Raw genomic sequence first — 17,240 nt, 5'->3', positions numbered from 1 at the left:
GGTACAGAGTTTGGAGTGATGACAAAGCCCTAGAAATAAGTAGTACTGATAGTCTCACAACATTGTGAGTGTACAAAATGCCACTGAAATGTACCTTTTAAAATGAACAATATGGTAAATTTTATGTCATGTGTATTTTACCATGGGGGGAGGAATATACTAACATTAGAATTCTATATTGAATATACTTGTCTTAAAGTCTCCTCCCTAGACTTGCAAAGAACAGAAAATGTTTTTTCAGACTTGACTTTTGTATGAAAATAAATAAATTAATTAACCTCACACAATCACTTAGAAATGTTTATCTTTATTTCAGAATGGACCTCATCTAGATAAAGGTCCTATCAGCACTTTTGATGGGTCATCACTCAGTTTTGCTTTTAGGAACCCACCACTGAAAGCAGCAAAACTAAGTCTTTTTAAACACATGGAGATCATCAGAAAAGGAGTGCTCTAGAGGGGTGACAAAACCTCACTAAATCACTTCCTATTTCCAAAATGACTTCTTTCTCATTCCTAAAACCTCTACTCTGGTCCCAACACAGCAATATTTTAAAAGATCATTATCTTAATAGTATATAGAAAAAGTACTTTAAATCAATTACACTTTTGTTGCAATAAGGTCCAGCAAAGCCTTAACATCTCAAGCAAACCCACTACACCTATCTATGCTCAAGTAGTTTGGTTATGGAAGATGTACTGGTCTCTTCTAAGCCTTTTCTCAGGATCCACACATGAGGCACTCATCTTTGTTCTCCAAAGAGCACACCATGGCTGCTGTGTTCCTCTCCTTCTCTTCTTCCTCTTTTGATACCTTTTCCTTATCTTTTAGCTTCTCCTTATTTAAAGTAAACTGAATAGGATTAGCTGCAGGTCTTGTCCTTAAGTAATACATCCCAGTTTTCAAACCCTGCAAGGGAAGTACATACAACTATTAGGAGAAATTTTGTGAGAACATCAGACAGTCAAGATTAATGTTTAAAATACATTCCTACATGTCTTTCAATTAAACAATAATGTTTTAAATTTAAAAATACATTCCTATAACCAGGACAAACTCTTCACTAAACTTGCAATTCTATCTCCTCTATGAAGTACTCCCCCAAATGCTTATTAGACAATCAGACTGCTATTGCTCCTTTCACCTTTAAAATGTTTACCTCTTTGGGAGGTAAACAATTTTTGTTTAATTGTCTTTACTTTTAAGTATATGACTTCCAACTGTGCCCAATACAACATATCTGCCTTAAATTAAGGACTAGATTATGTCTTCATATAATAGACTCTTAACAACTCTGAGGATGAGGATCACCACATTCAATTCAGTATCACCAGCACCAGCACATAGTAACTATTCAATAAGAGTTGATAAGAGTTACAATGCTGTTAAATAAGAAAACCAATTGATAATTCTATATAAATACTTATCATACTGCCAAGGAATAAGAATACATCCAGAATCATAGGACTTTACAGTTAGCAATGGGGGAAATAATTTAGCTTTTACAATATAAATAAAGTGGGGAAACAATAGATATTTTTGAATAGTGGATTGACATACGCAAAATTTTACTTTAGGAATGTTAACAGTGCACAAAATGGACTGCTACAGAGATACTACAGCACAGAGATCAGTTAAGAATAATGGCAGATAAAGAATGAAATAATGGCACTTGCTAGAAATAGACAGAAGTAGAGAACATTATGCTAGGAAAAATAAGCCAGTCTCAGAAAGTCAAGGATGAACTTTTTCTCTCAAATGTGGAAGCCCGAGCAAAACAAGAGGAAAGCAGGGGTGAGGTAGGGGTAAGGAATCTCAAAGAACTAGAGGAGAGATCAGTGGAATAGAGGAAGGGGACTAAAGGAGAAGGAAAGATGGAAAAGGGAGGAATTGTGGAATGAAAATGACAAATGAAACTGACACTATGTACATACATGAATACATTACAGTGAATTCTACCTTTATGTATACCCATAAAGCACCAATTTACAAAAAGAAAAACAGTAAATAAACAGAAGGAAAACCATTAGAATAGACTACCAGAAAATGACTACCAGAAAAGGAATGTGAGGGTGGGAAAGAAAAGAGGAAATACTAGGGACTAAAATGGAGTAAATTATCATGTATGATTGTGTCAAAAATGAACCCCACTATTATGTGTAGCTATAATGCACTAATAAAAACATTAAAGAAAAAGAAAAATGGCAGTGGAAAAGGAAATAAGATATTCAAGAGGCTGCCGCAGTCTGGCTGGGCACAATTCAGGAGCCACTTGTCAAAAGAGGCAATACAAAGGAACAACCAACCTAAGTAGCTGCATGTACAGTCAAGGAAGGGAGGACCATAAGCAATTCCAAGTTTTCAAATCTAAGAATGAAATAATCCTAACTGAAACAAAATCCAAAGTAAAAGCTTCATCTGGTACAAAAATACATGGGTTAGATTTAACACACTGGAATAAAAGTCAAACTTCCAAGTGGCAATATTCAGTCAGTGGCTAGAATATAAAACTGTTCCAATTCCCAAATATCCCAAGTTGGCAATTAAGTCCTCCTTGATTTCCTCTACCAACCTGCTTCCAGCCATAGAAGTGCATACTAGTGAGTTTGCCATAGTTAGGTTCAGCAATATGTATGTTCAAAGACTGGCTTTGATCGATGAAAGCACCTCTCTCTGCTGCCATTTTGAGAACAGTTTTCTGAGAGATTTCCCACACAGTCTTATAAAGTTGCTTAAGGTCATCAGGAATTTCTGGTATGTTCTGAAAAAGGGAAACCAAATATTTGTACTACTTCAGTTAAAGAAAGCAGTATGACTACCAGAATAACAATGCAAGGGTCTGGACTTCCTGACTACTCTGACCCTACTATTCATCTTATATCATATGATATGATCTTCATCAAATTTGCCAAAACCATTTAACTCTTCTTTAGAAAATCCAACAAAACCCCATTAACCAACCAAATATCAATCTGGTGGTGGTAATTTAATCATTCATCTTTAACTGGTTTATGGCCAAAACATTCATTATTCTAGTAGCATTTTAAGAAAGGAAAATTCAGAGCTAAGCAGAACTAAATGACCCTTGAATTTTGCAAAAAACACAAATATTCAGAATTGTAACTCACAGCAACATGATCAAAGGATCTACAAACTCCAAATAAATCAGGTTATCTTTGGACAAGAATTAACTTGTGTTAAAATACACAGATTCTGTCACTAAAAATAGAAGGGTTATAGGACTCTTTATATGTGTGCCAAACATACCAATGTTTAGCCAGAGCCCTCTCTCCACAAAAAACATTTCTTGATGCTCAGCTGTAAATATTTAGTTTATAAACACAATTTATGCCTTTTGGACTACCAATTCTCTATCTCTATCATGCTTCTTTTTAAGTTTAACTCCTTCTTAATTTCTGACTTTTTATTAGTGAGCCCCAAATTTTGAGGCATTCTGGAATCACCTAGAGAATCTTTATGCTTGGCACCTACTTCCAAATATTCTTATTTATATGACAGGATAGGAGATCTAAACTTCAGGATTTTAAGTTTTCCAATTATATACAAATAATTCAGAACCTCTGCTTTCTATTATAGTACAAAAAAACAAGATAAAGATGTGAATACATGCTATTTAAAGGTGTGTATAATCCTAGCACAACACAGAGATGAACACAACAAATAGTCATTTTCATCTCCATTGTCTGGCATAAATGAAGAGGCACCAAAGTGTTCATCCTAGCTCCTGAGGAGCATGTTTCATTCTCATTCTATACCTGAATAGAGCCATTGCATGCAATAATCTGGTTTTTCATTTCTTCATTCCATAAACCCCGCTCAGTAAGATCTTTCAATAAATGAGGATTTACAATCTGAATGAAAAAGCAGAAAAAAATGTGAATAAATAAATGACAGAACCTACATTAGAACACAGGCCTACAACTCAAAGTAAGTAAGATCACTGAAGAATTATGTAACATTAGATGGCTTGGTAAATTAAATTTTTCACAAAATTGAGAGGCCATTCCACTATATAAAAGCTAATTCCCTTAAGATCTTGACATTTGGGCTGGGGTTGTGGCTCAGTAGCAGAGTACTTGCCTAGCATGTGCAAGGCGCTGGGTTCGATCCTCCGCACCACATAAAAATAAATAAAATAAAGGTACTGTGCCACATACAACTAAAAAAATATTTTTTAAAAAAAAGTAAATAAAGTAAAGTTAAAAAAAAGATCTTGACATTTGTAACTTGAGAACATTATGGTAATCATTATACAATGTATGCATATGTCAAATCATCAAATTGTACACTTTGGATATGTACAATTTTTGTCAATTACACCTCAATAAAGCTGAAAAAATTTTAGTTAAAAATATATATATGGGGGGGCTGGGGTTGTGACTCAGTGGTACATTGCTCGCCTAGCACGTGCGAGGCCCTGGGTTTGACCCTCAGCACCACATATAAATAAATGAAATAAAGGTATTGTGTCCAACTACAACTAAAAAATATTATATATATATGGCATTTGCAAAAGTGAAAAGAACTAACATTGCCTAAGCTGGGTCAATCTATATAGATTGATTCTTTTTCGTTTTTTCTAAGAATATAATAAATAAGTTTTAAAAATTAGAAATGTATCCTCCCTAAACCTTAAAAAAATTTATTTCAGAATATGTAGAAATTCTCTCTCTCTCTCACACACACACACACACACACACACCCCTTTCAAATTAGTGATTCTCAGTTCTAGCTGCATGTAAGAAACATTTGGAAATTAAAAAAAAAAAAAAAAAATCCTAGTTCCACCCACCAGAAATTCTAACAAAATCTGAAAAACAGTCTTAAATAATACTTTTATATACATCTTTAGTATCCCAACTTAAGTACCTGAGATTGTAGCACACAGCACCATAATCATAAATAACTAACAATCATGTGAACTCTAATATCAAGTTACTTTCATACTTAGCCACATCATTCATTCTTTGAATAGCATTTATTAAATGCCTATGATGGGGGCTATGGCTGTGGCTCAGTGGTAGTGTACTTACCAGGTATGTGTAAGGCACTGGGTTCAATTCTCAGCACCACATATAAATAAATAAATTAAATAAAGATCTATCAACAATTTAAAAATATTTTTTTAAAATGCCTATGATGTATTGAAACAGCATTCAACAATATGAGATGAACATGATACTCTGTATCAAAGCTTTGCCCAAACTAAGAAAAAGGGGCATACTAAATGTGAGTGAGCATTTACTCCCAATATTAAGCCTTTAAAAGATCTTCCTGTAAATCTGGTTGGGAATTTCTCACCTGAAATTCTCCTGACAAGACTCTTCGAGTATAGATATTACTGGTGTAAGGTTCAATGGACTCATTATTCCCCAGGATTTGAGCAGTTGAAGCAGTAGGCATCGGGGCAATAAGTAAACTGTTTCTTACACCATACCTAAAGAAAAGGAGATTATTAGTTGCTGCTGCTAAAGCTACAATCTGCCGGGAAGGCAGCTGTTTACATTACTGTAGTATATGCAGATTCTGGGAGGAATATCGTACATGCCTTTAACTCCCATGCTGAATTTTGAAAGATACAGTTCCATAGTACAAACAATGCTGTTAAGTCATCCATTTCTTTCTTTTCTCTTTTTGTACTGGGGATTAAACCCAGGGGACACTTAACCACTAAGCCACATCCCCAGCTCTTTTTATTTTTCACTTTGAGACAGGGTCTCACTAAGTTGCTTAGAGCTTCACTAAGTTGCTAAAGCTGGCTTTGAACTTGTGATTCTACTGCCTCAGTCTCCTGAGTCACTGGGATTACAGGCATGCACCACCATGCCCAGCACTCATCCATTTTTTAACACCTGACCCTTAACAGAACTCATACAATTTTTATTGTTGGCAATCCTTATCATGTCATAACTTAAGCTACTTGCATTGTGGTACTTGGGAATCGGATCACTTGATATACTATCTTGCCCAAAGAAATACTCAAATCAGTATTCAAGAGTTTTACATTTATCTTCAGGTACATTTATTCATTCAATCCTCCCCTGTATTTTTAAGTGTGTTTTATTACTGTATTAGAACCCTCAGGATACATAGATGTAAAAGTGGGCAAAACCAGACACTATCACCACAACTCTCCAATATTCTATGAAAAGGGAAAAGTTATACTCAAAGTGTATTTCTGACTTGACTTTACTAATTACAAATTCCTAAAGATTTAACATTTTTTAATTCAATGCCTGAAAAAGTATTTAAGGAAGACTATATAACGTAACACACTATGAAATCTTCAAACAGCCCCAGCCTCATCCTCCAAAGCTCCATCTAAGAGAGCCGAAACACTTTTCAGTGTCAAATAAAACTCTTTGCTCTGCAAACCTTTTCTATGACCCCTACCTTTACAGATTCATTGTATTACACGTCTTACCTTACTTAGTCTTAAGTTTCTCTAACACAAAGAACATGTCTTTCCTACATTCTGTATCTACATATTCATATAGTGCTTAGCATAGAGTCTTAGATTCTGCTGGAGCTGTACTTCCATCTCATCCTGTTACTTTCCAGTTGTGGTCATCAAGCAAACCACCAATTATCTCTGTCTTTACTTTCTCATTTATAAAACAGCAATATCATCTGTCTATAGACAGGAAAATCCATACATAATGTATCCAAACCATAGAATCATTAAAAACATTAGGTAGATCTACACATACTGAAAGATAAAGATCTCCAAAATAAAATATCACACAAAGGCTCAGACTATATCAAGTTGATCACATTCATTTGGTATAACTGTCCATGTACATGAGCCTATCCATTAGTATATTGAAAATGGTCTAGAAAATGCACATCATTAACAAAGGCAAAAGGAGCAACTTATTTTCCCACGAAAGGAGCAAGTTATTTTTGTTTTGTTGGACAAGTGGTTGACAAAAGAAGGGCTTTAATTTTTTTATTTCTGTAACTTAATTAATAATGAATGTGTACTCACATTAATTTTGAAATTTAAAGTCATATATATAAAAAATAACCCATAGTGTTTTGAAAAATTAAAAAAGTAACAAATACAAAATGAAGTTCAGGTCCTTTTTTGTAAAAGCTGAATTACTGTGTACTATATACCTGTACAAATACTCACAGTAAAGTATGAAGAATGACGATTACCAAGGCGAAAAAAGTATCCTGGGGGAAGTGGTACTGGGATAATTTTCATTTTTCTCCCTTTCCACATGTATGTTTTTCTAAATTATCTAACATTTGTTTTTTTAAATAAGACAATTTAAAAGCAAATATTAATTTTTAAAAGAATATTTTAAAGCTATAGCTTCCTTTTCCAAACATTCAACACTTTGCATCTGCATTAACTCATGGTAACAGAAAACAAAAATAATTTGTTTTATTATTCACTCAGCAAAACGTTTCGCTTGCCCACCAACTGCTTAAGCTCATCAATGAAAAGGCCTACAAAGACTCAAAATTTGGTGCTGGAGACTAAAATCAGGGCCTTGCACATGGTGGATAAGGACTCTACTAATGAGTAATTATCCCAAGCCCTAAAGACTCAAAATTTTTTCTCTCATACACATTAACACATTACTCTATAAAAGCTTTTCTAAAATTCCTAATTTTTTCCTATAACAATCAATTCAAAGAAAAGCCATTTATAAACCCAATGTGGTTAAGCAATAAATAGACGCAATAGGACACAACTATAATCCCAGCAGCTCGGGAGGCTGAGGCACGAAGATCGTGAGTTCAAAACCAGCCTCAACAAAAGTGAGGCACTAAGCAACTGAGTGAGACTGTTCCTAAGTAAAATACAAAAAAGGGCTAGGTATTTGGTTCAGTGGTTTAGTGTTCCGGAGCTCAATCCCTAGAAACCAAACCAAACCAAACCAAACAGGCATATTCAAAAAAGTAAAGCTTCAATGAGAAAAAGAATTACCTAAATAAGTGTTAAGCCCCTAAAACAAGATAAACTAATAATACCTACCACGTATTAAAATGCTTTCACTATGCCAAACAACTTGCAGGTTACTATACATTTTCTTGCTAAGTTTTTTTCTAAAAATTGGCTGAGATAGTTCACTTTAGCCCCATTTAAAAGAGGAGAAAATATTAGTTTTAGAAGTTAGAATGATACACTTCTGCAGAGTGAGAAAAACCCGAGTCCTCTTGATTCCAATGCAACTTTACATCTTTTTACTTACTTTGCAATCTTCTCTTTGAGAAGTTTCCAGTCCCATAGGTCTGTGGGAGTAATATTCCACATATCATACTGAAGAATCTAAGGAATAAACAACCCAAGTTTATATTGTCACTCTAAAGCAATTTAAAACTAACAAAAACAAATAACTGCCATTTCCACCATAAATGCTGCTTTCCACTCTGCCTGTGTAAGAAATACAAGATCCAAAAAACTGGACAAACTGCCTTGTAGTCATATTGATCAGAAGCAGGCTAAGAAAACTGGTTAAGGTATTCTCTTTTCCATATCCCTGTTGTGTCTTCTCAGAAAGCCCATATCATATCCACAAGCCAGGTAATCAACATTCATAAAAGCATGTTGTTGAGATGCACTTTACATTAACAGTATTATTCTAACCTTATCTTCATTGCCATGATCTGTTTGTTTAGCTAAAAACACCACTTCTCAAACAACCATACATTTTACCTCCTAAATATCTACAGAAATGCTGGAACTAAAATTTTACAGAGAAGAAAATCACACTATTGATAATAAAGGCAATGTGGAAAGCACAGTTCTAAGATGGCTCCCCAAATTCCCAGTCCCTTTTGCAGAGGCCACATTTAATTTCCACTTGAGTATGAACAGAATCTGAGAAGGTAATGGATGTCACTCCTGCGATCATGACAAAGGTGAAAGATTTTCCACAGTTGTAATTGAGATTTCAAATAAGTTGATTTTGATTTAAACAAAAAGGAGGACCTGACTTATCAGATAGAAGCCCTCATAAAAAGAATTAGACTATGTCTTTTGTGTGTAATGAGAGGCAGTCTTCCCCACTGGTCTTGAAGAAGCAAGAAGCCATAGGTTCTAGAGCTACAAAGAAATGAATTCTGCCAACAAGGTGAGTTTGGAAAAGGACACTATGAGACCCACAGAAGAAGGTCATCTAAGCGAACCCTGAACTCCTGACTCCTGTAAACTGCCATATAATGAATGTATATTATTTTAATCCACTAAAATTAATAATAGAAAACTAACACAGTAAGTACCCCTGTAGATATTCTAAGTCATTTGAGCAATAACCAGTTATAAATGTAAGAGATTAGAAGAGTATCTTTATTACTCTGGAGGACAAAAATACTGTAGTTTTCTATAGCTGATATAATAATTAACCAACTATAAGGGAGGAGGGATGGGATAAAGAAAGACAATGGAAAGAATCTGACCTAAGTTTCCTATGTACATATATGAATATACCACAGAGAATCTCACCATCATGTACATCCACAAGATGCTAATTAAAAAAAAAAAAGAGAGAGCTATAAGTAAATAACAGAAAGATTAGTAAAGGGAAGAGAACAGGGGGAGAAAAGAGTGGAGAAAAAGAGGAAGCACTGGGATTGAATCAGAACAAATTATATTTGATGCTTTTATAATTATGTTGAAATAAACTTAAATGTTATGTGTAACTAAAGAGAACAATAAAAAATGATGTCATCAAAAACATTTCACATTTTAGTAAAGACTAGGTATTAGGCTAGGAATGGCAATGATAATTATCTTTACAGCGTAACAATCTGTTTTATATTTTTAAATTAAAATTTGTATTTCATTGTCTTTCAAAAACAAAACAAAAAAAGAATCCTAAGGTGAATTAAAACCATGAATTGAGATAAAATGTTGACTTTGATCCATGTTATTTTTGGAAACAGCTTTTCTTTCTAAACTATTCATGATTAAGTAGATCATTTTATCTCTAAAAATAAATTAAAAATAACAAATATTTATTTTTTTCATGCAAGACAGAAAACTCCAAATCAACAAGTTGGGAGGGTCATACTCACTCCAGAGAGTCTGTCCCTTCCCTATTCTAGTTTCTGACTGTCAGCATCTAATATGTAGTAGAGTCAGGATTCAATCTTTAAACATTGGCACTTTAAGATATAAATTAGCCCTTTGCTCATTTACTGTTAATTGGGAAACAAGATAATGATTTTGGATAAGACTTCAATTTAAATTCTACTATCAACTAGTAATGTGGCATTCCTGGGCTTCTGTCTATATCACTGTAATCTCCACCTCTAAGGTCATGTTGCTTCCCCCTTTTCTCTATGTTTCTTGCAAGACAACCATTATCAGATTTAGGGACCACCTCCATAATCCAGAATGACCCACATATCAACAACCTCAATCTCATCTGCAAAGACCCTTTTGGAATCAGTAAAGAATATATTCAGGTTCTAGGAATTATAATTTGGACCTATCTTTTGGTGTCATGATTCAGCCCATTAAATGTACTCATAAGAAAAAGAAAAATCCATCCATATACTTACTCCTTTGCTTACTGGAGAACCCTCATAGGTTTCATATGGGCCATGCTCCTTTGCTAGGTCACAGCTGGCTTCCAGGGCCCCATAATAAATAGTTTCAAAGATCTGCTTATTCAATAACTGGGCCTCTGGACTCTCAAAAGGGTATCTCATCAGGATAAAAGCATCTGCCAGACCCTGAACTCCAATTCCAATAGGGCGATGGCGTTTATTTGATAAGTATGCCTTTGTGCCAACAGATTAAGAGAAGAAAAAGAGAAAACATCACTGAACACAAAATCTAACATTCTGTACCAAAAACATTTGTTTCCTCTTCATTTCTAACATTTAAATTATGATTTGCAGATCATGATAAACTCCCTCTACCTTGGTTATTAATAATAAGCAAAAAAAAATATATTCATACCTCTGGGACAGGGTAGTAGTTTATATCAATAATTTTATTCAAATTCCGCACAACAACTTTAGTGACTTCAGCCAATTTCTTAAAGTCATATGTGTGTTCTGATGTGACATACATATTCAGGGCCAAGGAAGCCAAGTTACAGACTGCAACCTGGAATGCAAAGAAAAGAAATCAAGAATTACACAATTTTTATTTCTTCTCTCTATGCCAATGATACCACCATTAGCTTCTAACACTCCCAAATATTAAAGTTTTAAATTTTTATCTTAGACTTCTTTATCATTCATCAGTACATTTCTAAATCCCACTGATTCTATCTCTTGAATATATAGTCATCTATGTGAGTTGTAACACACACCAGTGAAATAAGATGAAAAGAGAATTCTATGTTCCATACTACAGAGCCAGGCATATATCACACTGTGCTATATTTTTTTCTGTATACCTATCTCAGTATTTAGTAGATGTGCATAATCCAATCAATATGGTAGCTAGTTAATGAAGATTAAAAGCCAGGAAAGGTGGTGTGTGCTTGTAATCCCATCAACTTGAGAGGCTGGATTGCAAGTTCTGAGACCAGCCTCAACAACTTAGTGAGGACTTATGCAACTTAGTGAGATCCCTCTCAAAAAAATCAATTTTCAGTTGTGCTAGTTTTATTTCAAGTGCTCAAAAGCTACAACATATCAAACTTTTCCATTACTGTGGAAAGCTCTCTCAAAACACACATCCATCTCACCCTCACTGACATTCTGACAACACAAGATCCAAATTTGTGGATTTTGAAAAAGATCCCCAGATGAATCCCTTACTAAATTACACTAGATAGTGAGCTACTTTTTCAGGCAGATATTGTAACTTTTTCTTTTTTCTGGGTACTGAGAATTAACCCAAAGTACCTATACTAATCAGCTATGTCCTGAACACCCTCCCCCTACTTTTTTTTTTTTTTTTAAAAGAGCATTAATTATACTTAGTATTTGGGTACATTCTGACAGAATCACACATGCAAGGAATATAATTTCAATCCCCATTACCCACCTTTCCCTTCTACCCTACTGATTTCTCTTTCACTTCCTTCTTCATTTATTTATTTATTTATTTATTTATTTTGTGCCAGGGATTGAACTAATGAGCCATGTCCCCAGACCTTTTCTAAAATGTTTTTATTTAGAGACAGAGTCTCACTGAGTTGCTAAGGGCCTTGCTAAGTTGCTAAGGCTGGCTTGAACTTGTGATCCTCCTGCCTCAGCCTTCCGAGCTGCTGGGATTAGACATGCACCACCGTGCCCAACTCTTTACTTATTTTTGATTGGTACTTTCTACACATAAAGAAATTCCTTTGGTACATTTATATATATATTCATATAACATGATTTTGTTGTTTATTCCATATTTCCTCCCCATTCCTCCCTCCCTCTCATTCTCTTTCTTCTACTCTACTGGTCTTCCCTTTATTTTTATAGTATCTAATCCCCCACCCACCACCCTCTTTCTCTTATTTTAGTCTAGCTTCCACACACAAAAGAAAACATTTGACCCTTGATTTTCTCAGTCTGGCTTTTTTCACTTAGCATGATGTTCTCCATTTCCATTCATTTACCAGCAAATGTCATTTCGTTTTACTTTATGGCTAAGTAAAACTCCACTGTGTATACGTATCACATTTTCTTGATTCATTCATCTCTTGACTGGGATCTGGGCTGATTCTATAATTTGGCTATTGTAAACTGTGCTGCTATAAACAGTGGTATCACCACACTAGGCTGATTTTAGTTCTTTTGGATATACCAAGCAGTGGAAGAGCTGGGTCATGTAGTGGTTCCAATCCTAGTTTATTGAGCAATCTCCATACTGCTTTCCAGAGTAGCTGTACTAATTTTCCCCAGTCCTATTTTATTTATTTAAAATTCTGAGACGGTGCCTTGCTAATTTGCAGAGGGTCTCACTAAATTGCCAAGTCTGGTCTCAACCTTACAATCCTCCTGTCTCATCCTCCTGAATCACTCGGATTACAGGCATGTGCCACCATGGCGAGCTTTACCACTCCTTATGTTTTTAACACTAGCACATTTGGTATACCTTTTTTTCCATTTTGATTATGATTGTCCCAATCCAGGATCTCAAAGCCTCTCATCTGAAATACTAAAACAATTTCCTAACTGGATTCTCTGATGCTCTTCCCATCTACTCTATTCTACACTCCTGCCAAATACCCACTTTTAAAATAGAGTTTGGTTCTTAAAAGTCTGATAAATGCTAGGGGAAAAAAAGAGAATGATGAAGGGGCATCATTTTTAAGGAGAATTGTCAAAAAGGCCTCACTGAGAAATGAAGGGGGTTAGGAAGCAAGATATATGGGTACTGGGGAAAAAGAGTGTTTTAACATTTAAGGTAAAGAGCAAAAATCCTGAGGCAGGAGCATGCTTGACATGTGTGAGGAAGAAAATTAGTAGGGCTAGAGCATTTGCAAATAAATGGATGGAGTTAGAGAAGATAATGCTAAGTGAAGTTAGCCAATCTCAAATAACCAAATGCTGAATGTTTTGATATAAGGAGGCCTCCTTATAGGGAGAGGGAGCATGAGAGGAATAGACGAACTCTAGATAGGGCAGATGGGTTGGAGGGGAAGGGAGAGGGCATGGGTTAGAAATGATGGTGGAACTTGATGATCTTTATTATCCAAAGTACACATATGAAGACACAAATTGGTGTGAATATACTTTGTATACAACCATAGATATGAAAAATTGTGCTCTATATGTGTAATAAGAATTGTAATGCATTCCGCTGTCATATATAAATAAAACAAAAAAGAACTCTGCATGTGTTGACAAGTCAGAGATTTGTGCAAATGACATAAAGTGATTTTTTAAAATATCACTCTAGCTTCTATAAAATAATCTAACCTGCAGATAGTTACTTGAGTATATGTCAATTTCTTCCAACCAAATTATAAGGTTTTCAAAGGGCAGAGACTCAGCCACATTCATTTATATTTCCAGGGCTCTTAGTACAATATTTTATATATACCTGGTGCTTAAATTTTTAATTAAACTGTAACCTCAGCAGTGTGTTTAACTCATTTCCCATTTATTCTAACTTTTCATTTGAATTTTCTTTGTTAAAGTCCGAAAATCCTAGAATCAAGGATCTCATCCTTCCTCTAGTTTCTAACCAACATCCAATCAGCCTGACATACAACTACTACAACAACCTCCTCAGGTTAAAGTCTAACTTCTCTCACACCAAAATGCTCTATACCCATAACCTAGAATCATCTTTCTCATGTTAGCATTTTGATGATATTTACCTGTCAGAAATGTACTAGGGTTTCTTACTTCTGTGACATATTAGCTTCTACCTTCTATTTCTCTTCCTCTAGCAATAGCTATCTCTTAATATACCAAGTCTTAATATATCTGCTCCATTAAAACACTTGACACTCTTTATACAAAAACTAGCCCTATTTCTCATCCATCACATAAGGCATTCTTCCCAAATGGAAAGCTTTTTTTGTGTGTGTACACGTATGTGTGTGTGTCTGTGTGTGTGTGTGTGTCAGGGGATTGAACCCTGGACCTCACGTCATTCACTCTACCCAATTTATATCCTCATTCCCAAAGCACTTAAAAAAAAAATTAAAAAAAATTCCTTGACTTTAGCCTTGACTCTTTTGTGCATTCTCCCTAGAAATATGAGATTAGAATTTTGGCTCACCATTCTCTGAAGTATTCTACATGCTTATGCACTTTAAACTGAATAAACATTCTAATACATTTCTGTGGTTTTCCTAATCCATTATATATAACTATATAGTCCTATTTCTCAAGTAAGCATTATTACAATGATGTGCTAAGAAAGCACTAACAGTTTTTCCCATATGGGTTAGACTGAATATTTACAGGCTCAGATAACACCTCTTCCTTCCTTTGTAATACGTCTATCTTGTTTGTAATATTTCACTTTAAAACAAACAGAAAACTCATTTCACCCATCAAGTGAGGATCTCACTGAATAAATACATAAATAAAATGTTTCTCTCAGTACTCTAGGCATTCTTACCTACCTCATCTTTGCTGGTATACTCCACTATTTCTGTGCACAGGTTGCTGCACTTGATGGTTCCCAGGTTCTGCTGGTTGCTCTTCCGATTACAAGAATCTTTGTAGAGCATGTACGGGGTACCTGTCTCTGTCTGAGACTCAATGATGGCATACCAAAGCTGCTGAGCTTTTACAACTTTGCGAACACGACCCTGTTTCTCATAACTAAAAGGCAAAGCTAGTATTATTTTAATATTCCCTAAGAAAATCTTCATTGCAGTTTGAAGAAACACACTAAAATATAATATTTTGCAAATTATTAAATTTTTACTAAGAAATATGATGTTCATTTTACTCCAGTAAAGCCACAAATGTCCCCCACTCAATACCTTTCTTTTTTCGTTTTTAATATTTTTAGTTGTAGATGGTCACAATACCTTTATTTAATTTACTTATTTTAAAATGTGGTGCTGAGGATCAAACCAAGTGCCTCATATGTACAAGGCAAGCACTCCATCACTGAATTATGACCCAGCCCAATAATACCTTTCTTAATAAAAAGGAACAAAACTATAGTCAGACCTCTTAATACTGTGCTAATTTTAATGCACTATTAACACGTGTCCTAGTCATTCATGATTCCTATGTGTAATAAAAAGCATAAGTTATATTGTCAAAAGTACTGCATAACAGAGCGAAATAATACCCTTGCTAGTCTTTGCCTTAATTTTATAAGGATCAATTTAAATGTCCCAAATTTTTAAGAAAGATAGAACCCAATTTTGGTGAAGAGTCAGGAAATAAATCTCAACATATAAAATTATTAATCACAGTCTCTCTTAGATGTTTTCATAGAGTCCTAAAAACAGGCTAATGACTAAACAAATACTTTTGATTGTAAGAGAAACTGTACTTAAAATATTTATTACTTTCATATTTTTCTCATACCTTTCATATAACTTCTCAAATTCCTCTCCCCAAACCTCATCCAGACCAGGACATTCATTTGGACACATCAAAGACCAGTCCTATAAAAGAACCACCGATAAAAACTTCAAATAACCAAACATATCCCATCAGAAACACTGCAAGAATGTGGCTTTCATAGGTTCTCTTGGGAATTTGCTATAGAAATAATCATTTTAGAATTGGACATTACCTTATTGTGTACATATGATTACATGACCTATTAACTCTACATCATGTAAACCATCGAATGAGAAATTATACTCCCTTTATGTATAAGGTGTCAAATGCATTCTACTGTCATGTAGAACTAATTAGAACAATTTTAAAAATGAAAGAAATAATCATTTTAGGCTCAGTCCCCCAAATCTAGTTCTGCCTGTTTATATATGATCTTTTAAGCATTTAGGTCAGATAACATTTACTTTAGAGAACAGAAATGCAAGAAGGCAGGCATGTCATCTCTCAACTTGATCAGAATTAGTTCTGCATGTAGGTCAGGCAGGATCTAACTTTTAAAGAACAGAATGCAAGAAGACAGGCATGGCATCTCTTAACTTATTCAGAATGCCTTCTATGGAATCATACACAGGAGGCTTTTACCTACGTATGTCTTAAAATAACTGAAGATAAAGCTCTATGAATCAAGTTGCTACTACCAACAGGTACCTATCTCTCTTACCTGATTAGTCTCCACCCGTTTCATGAAGAGATCTGGAATCCAAAGAGCAAAGAAAAGATCCCTGGCTCGCTGCTCCTCCTTTCCTGTGTTCTTCTTTAAATCAAGGAACTCAAAGATGTCTAAATGCCAAGGTTCCAGGTAAATAGCAAATGCTCCAGGACGCTAATGGTAAATAAATCACCATTCTTTTTCAGAATTGGAATTTAACAAATTTCATATTTTCCAAAGCATTTTCATAACATTTCCTTATATCTTTACTATAATTAATGAATTAAGTGAAATGATACAAATCAAAGCATTTAGAAAATTTAAAGTTGTAATATTTTGTTAGAATTCTAGGAGTAAAAAAGAACAACTGATAAAGAAAATGTGGAATGAGAAAGATTAAGTAATTTCTCCAAGGAGATACAGTAAACTACAAATGGAGCCTCCTCTTCAATTGTAGCCTAGATCACTTTAAGTCATCTGACCATGCACATAAAGTCCAAAGAAAGATGCAATATAACAGTCAGAAAGGTGAACTGTCTTATCAAGGTTGCCAAAGTTCAGCAGAGAAAAATTCATTAACTAATAGATGACTGGTGTGTATACTTATTCATA

At 34.6% G+C, this 17,240-nt stretch overlaps 1 protein-coding gene across 1 annotated transcript in view; it reads right to left on the bottom strand.

Annotated features, from left to right (window-relative positions):
• Window positions 1-291: 291 nt before the first annotated feature.
• Rrm1 (ribonucleotide reductase catalytic subunit M1) overlaps window positions 292-17,240 on the bottom strand; it is a 33,029-nt gene continuing 16,080 nt past the window's right edge. The window contains exons 10-19 of the mRNA XM_076844015.2: window positions 16,641-16,802; window positions 15,941-16,020; window positions 15,016-15,217; window positions 10,947-11,096; window positions 10,544-10,765; window positions 8,230-8,306; window positions 5,324-5,459; window positions 3,778-3,873; window positions 2,574-2,762; window positions 292-910 (exon numbers count right to left, since the gene is read on the bottom strand). Coding sequence (XP_076700130.1) covers window positions 722-910; window positions 2,574-2,762; window positions 3,778-3,873; window positions 5,324-5,459; window positions 8,230-8,306; window positions 10,544-10,765; window positions 10,947-11,096; window positions 15,016-15,217; window positions 15,941-16,020; window positions 16,641-16,802 — 1,503 coding nt within the window. The 3' untranslated portion in view covers window positions 292-721. The remainder of the gene's footprint in view (window positions 911-2,573; window positions 2,763-3,777; window positions 3,874-5,323; window positions 5,460-8,229; window positions 8,307-10,543; window positions 10,766-10,946; window positions 11,097-15,015; window positions 15,218-15,940; window positions 16,021-16,640; window positions 16,803-17,240) is intronic.

The sequence above is a fragment of the Callospermophilus lateralis genome, chromosome 2 (genome assembly GCF_048772815.1).
Source record: "Callospermophilus lateralis isolate mCalLat2 chromosome 2, mCalLat2.hap1, whole genome shotgun sequence".
In the NCBI taxonomy this organism is placed as follows: Eukaryota; Metazoa; Chordata; class Mammalia; order Rodentia; family Sciuridae; genus Callospermophilus; species Callospermophilus lateralis.
Note: the sequence above shows the minus strand (reverse complement) of the source record. Positions and strands in the feature narration are given on the sequence as shown.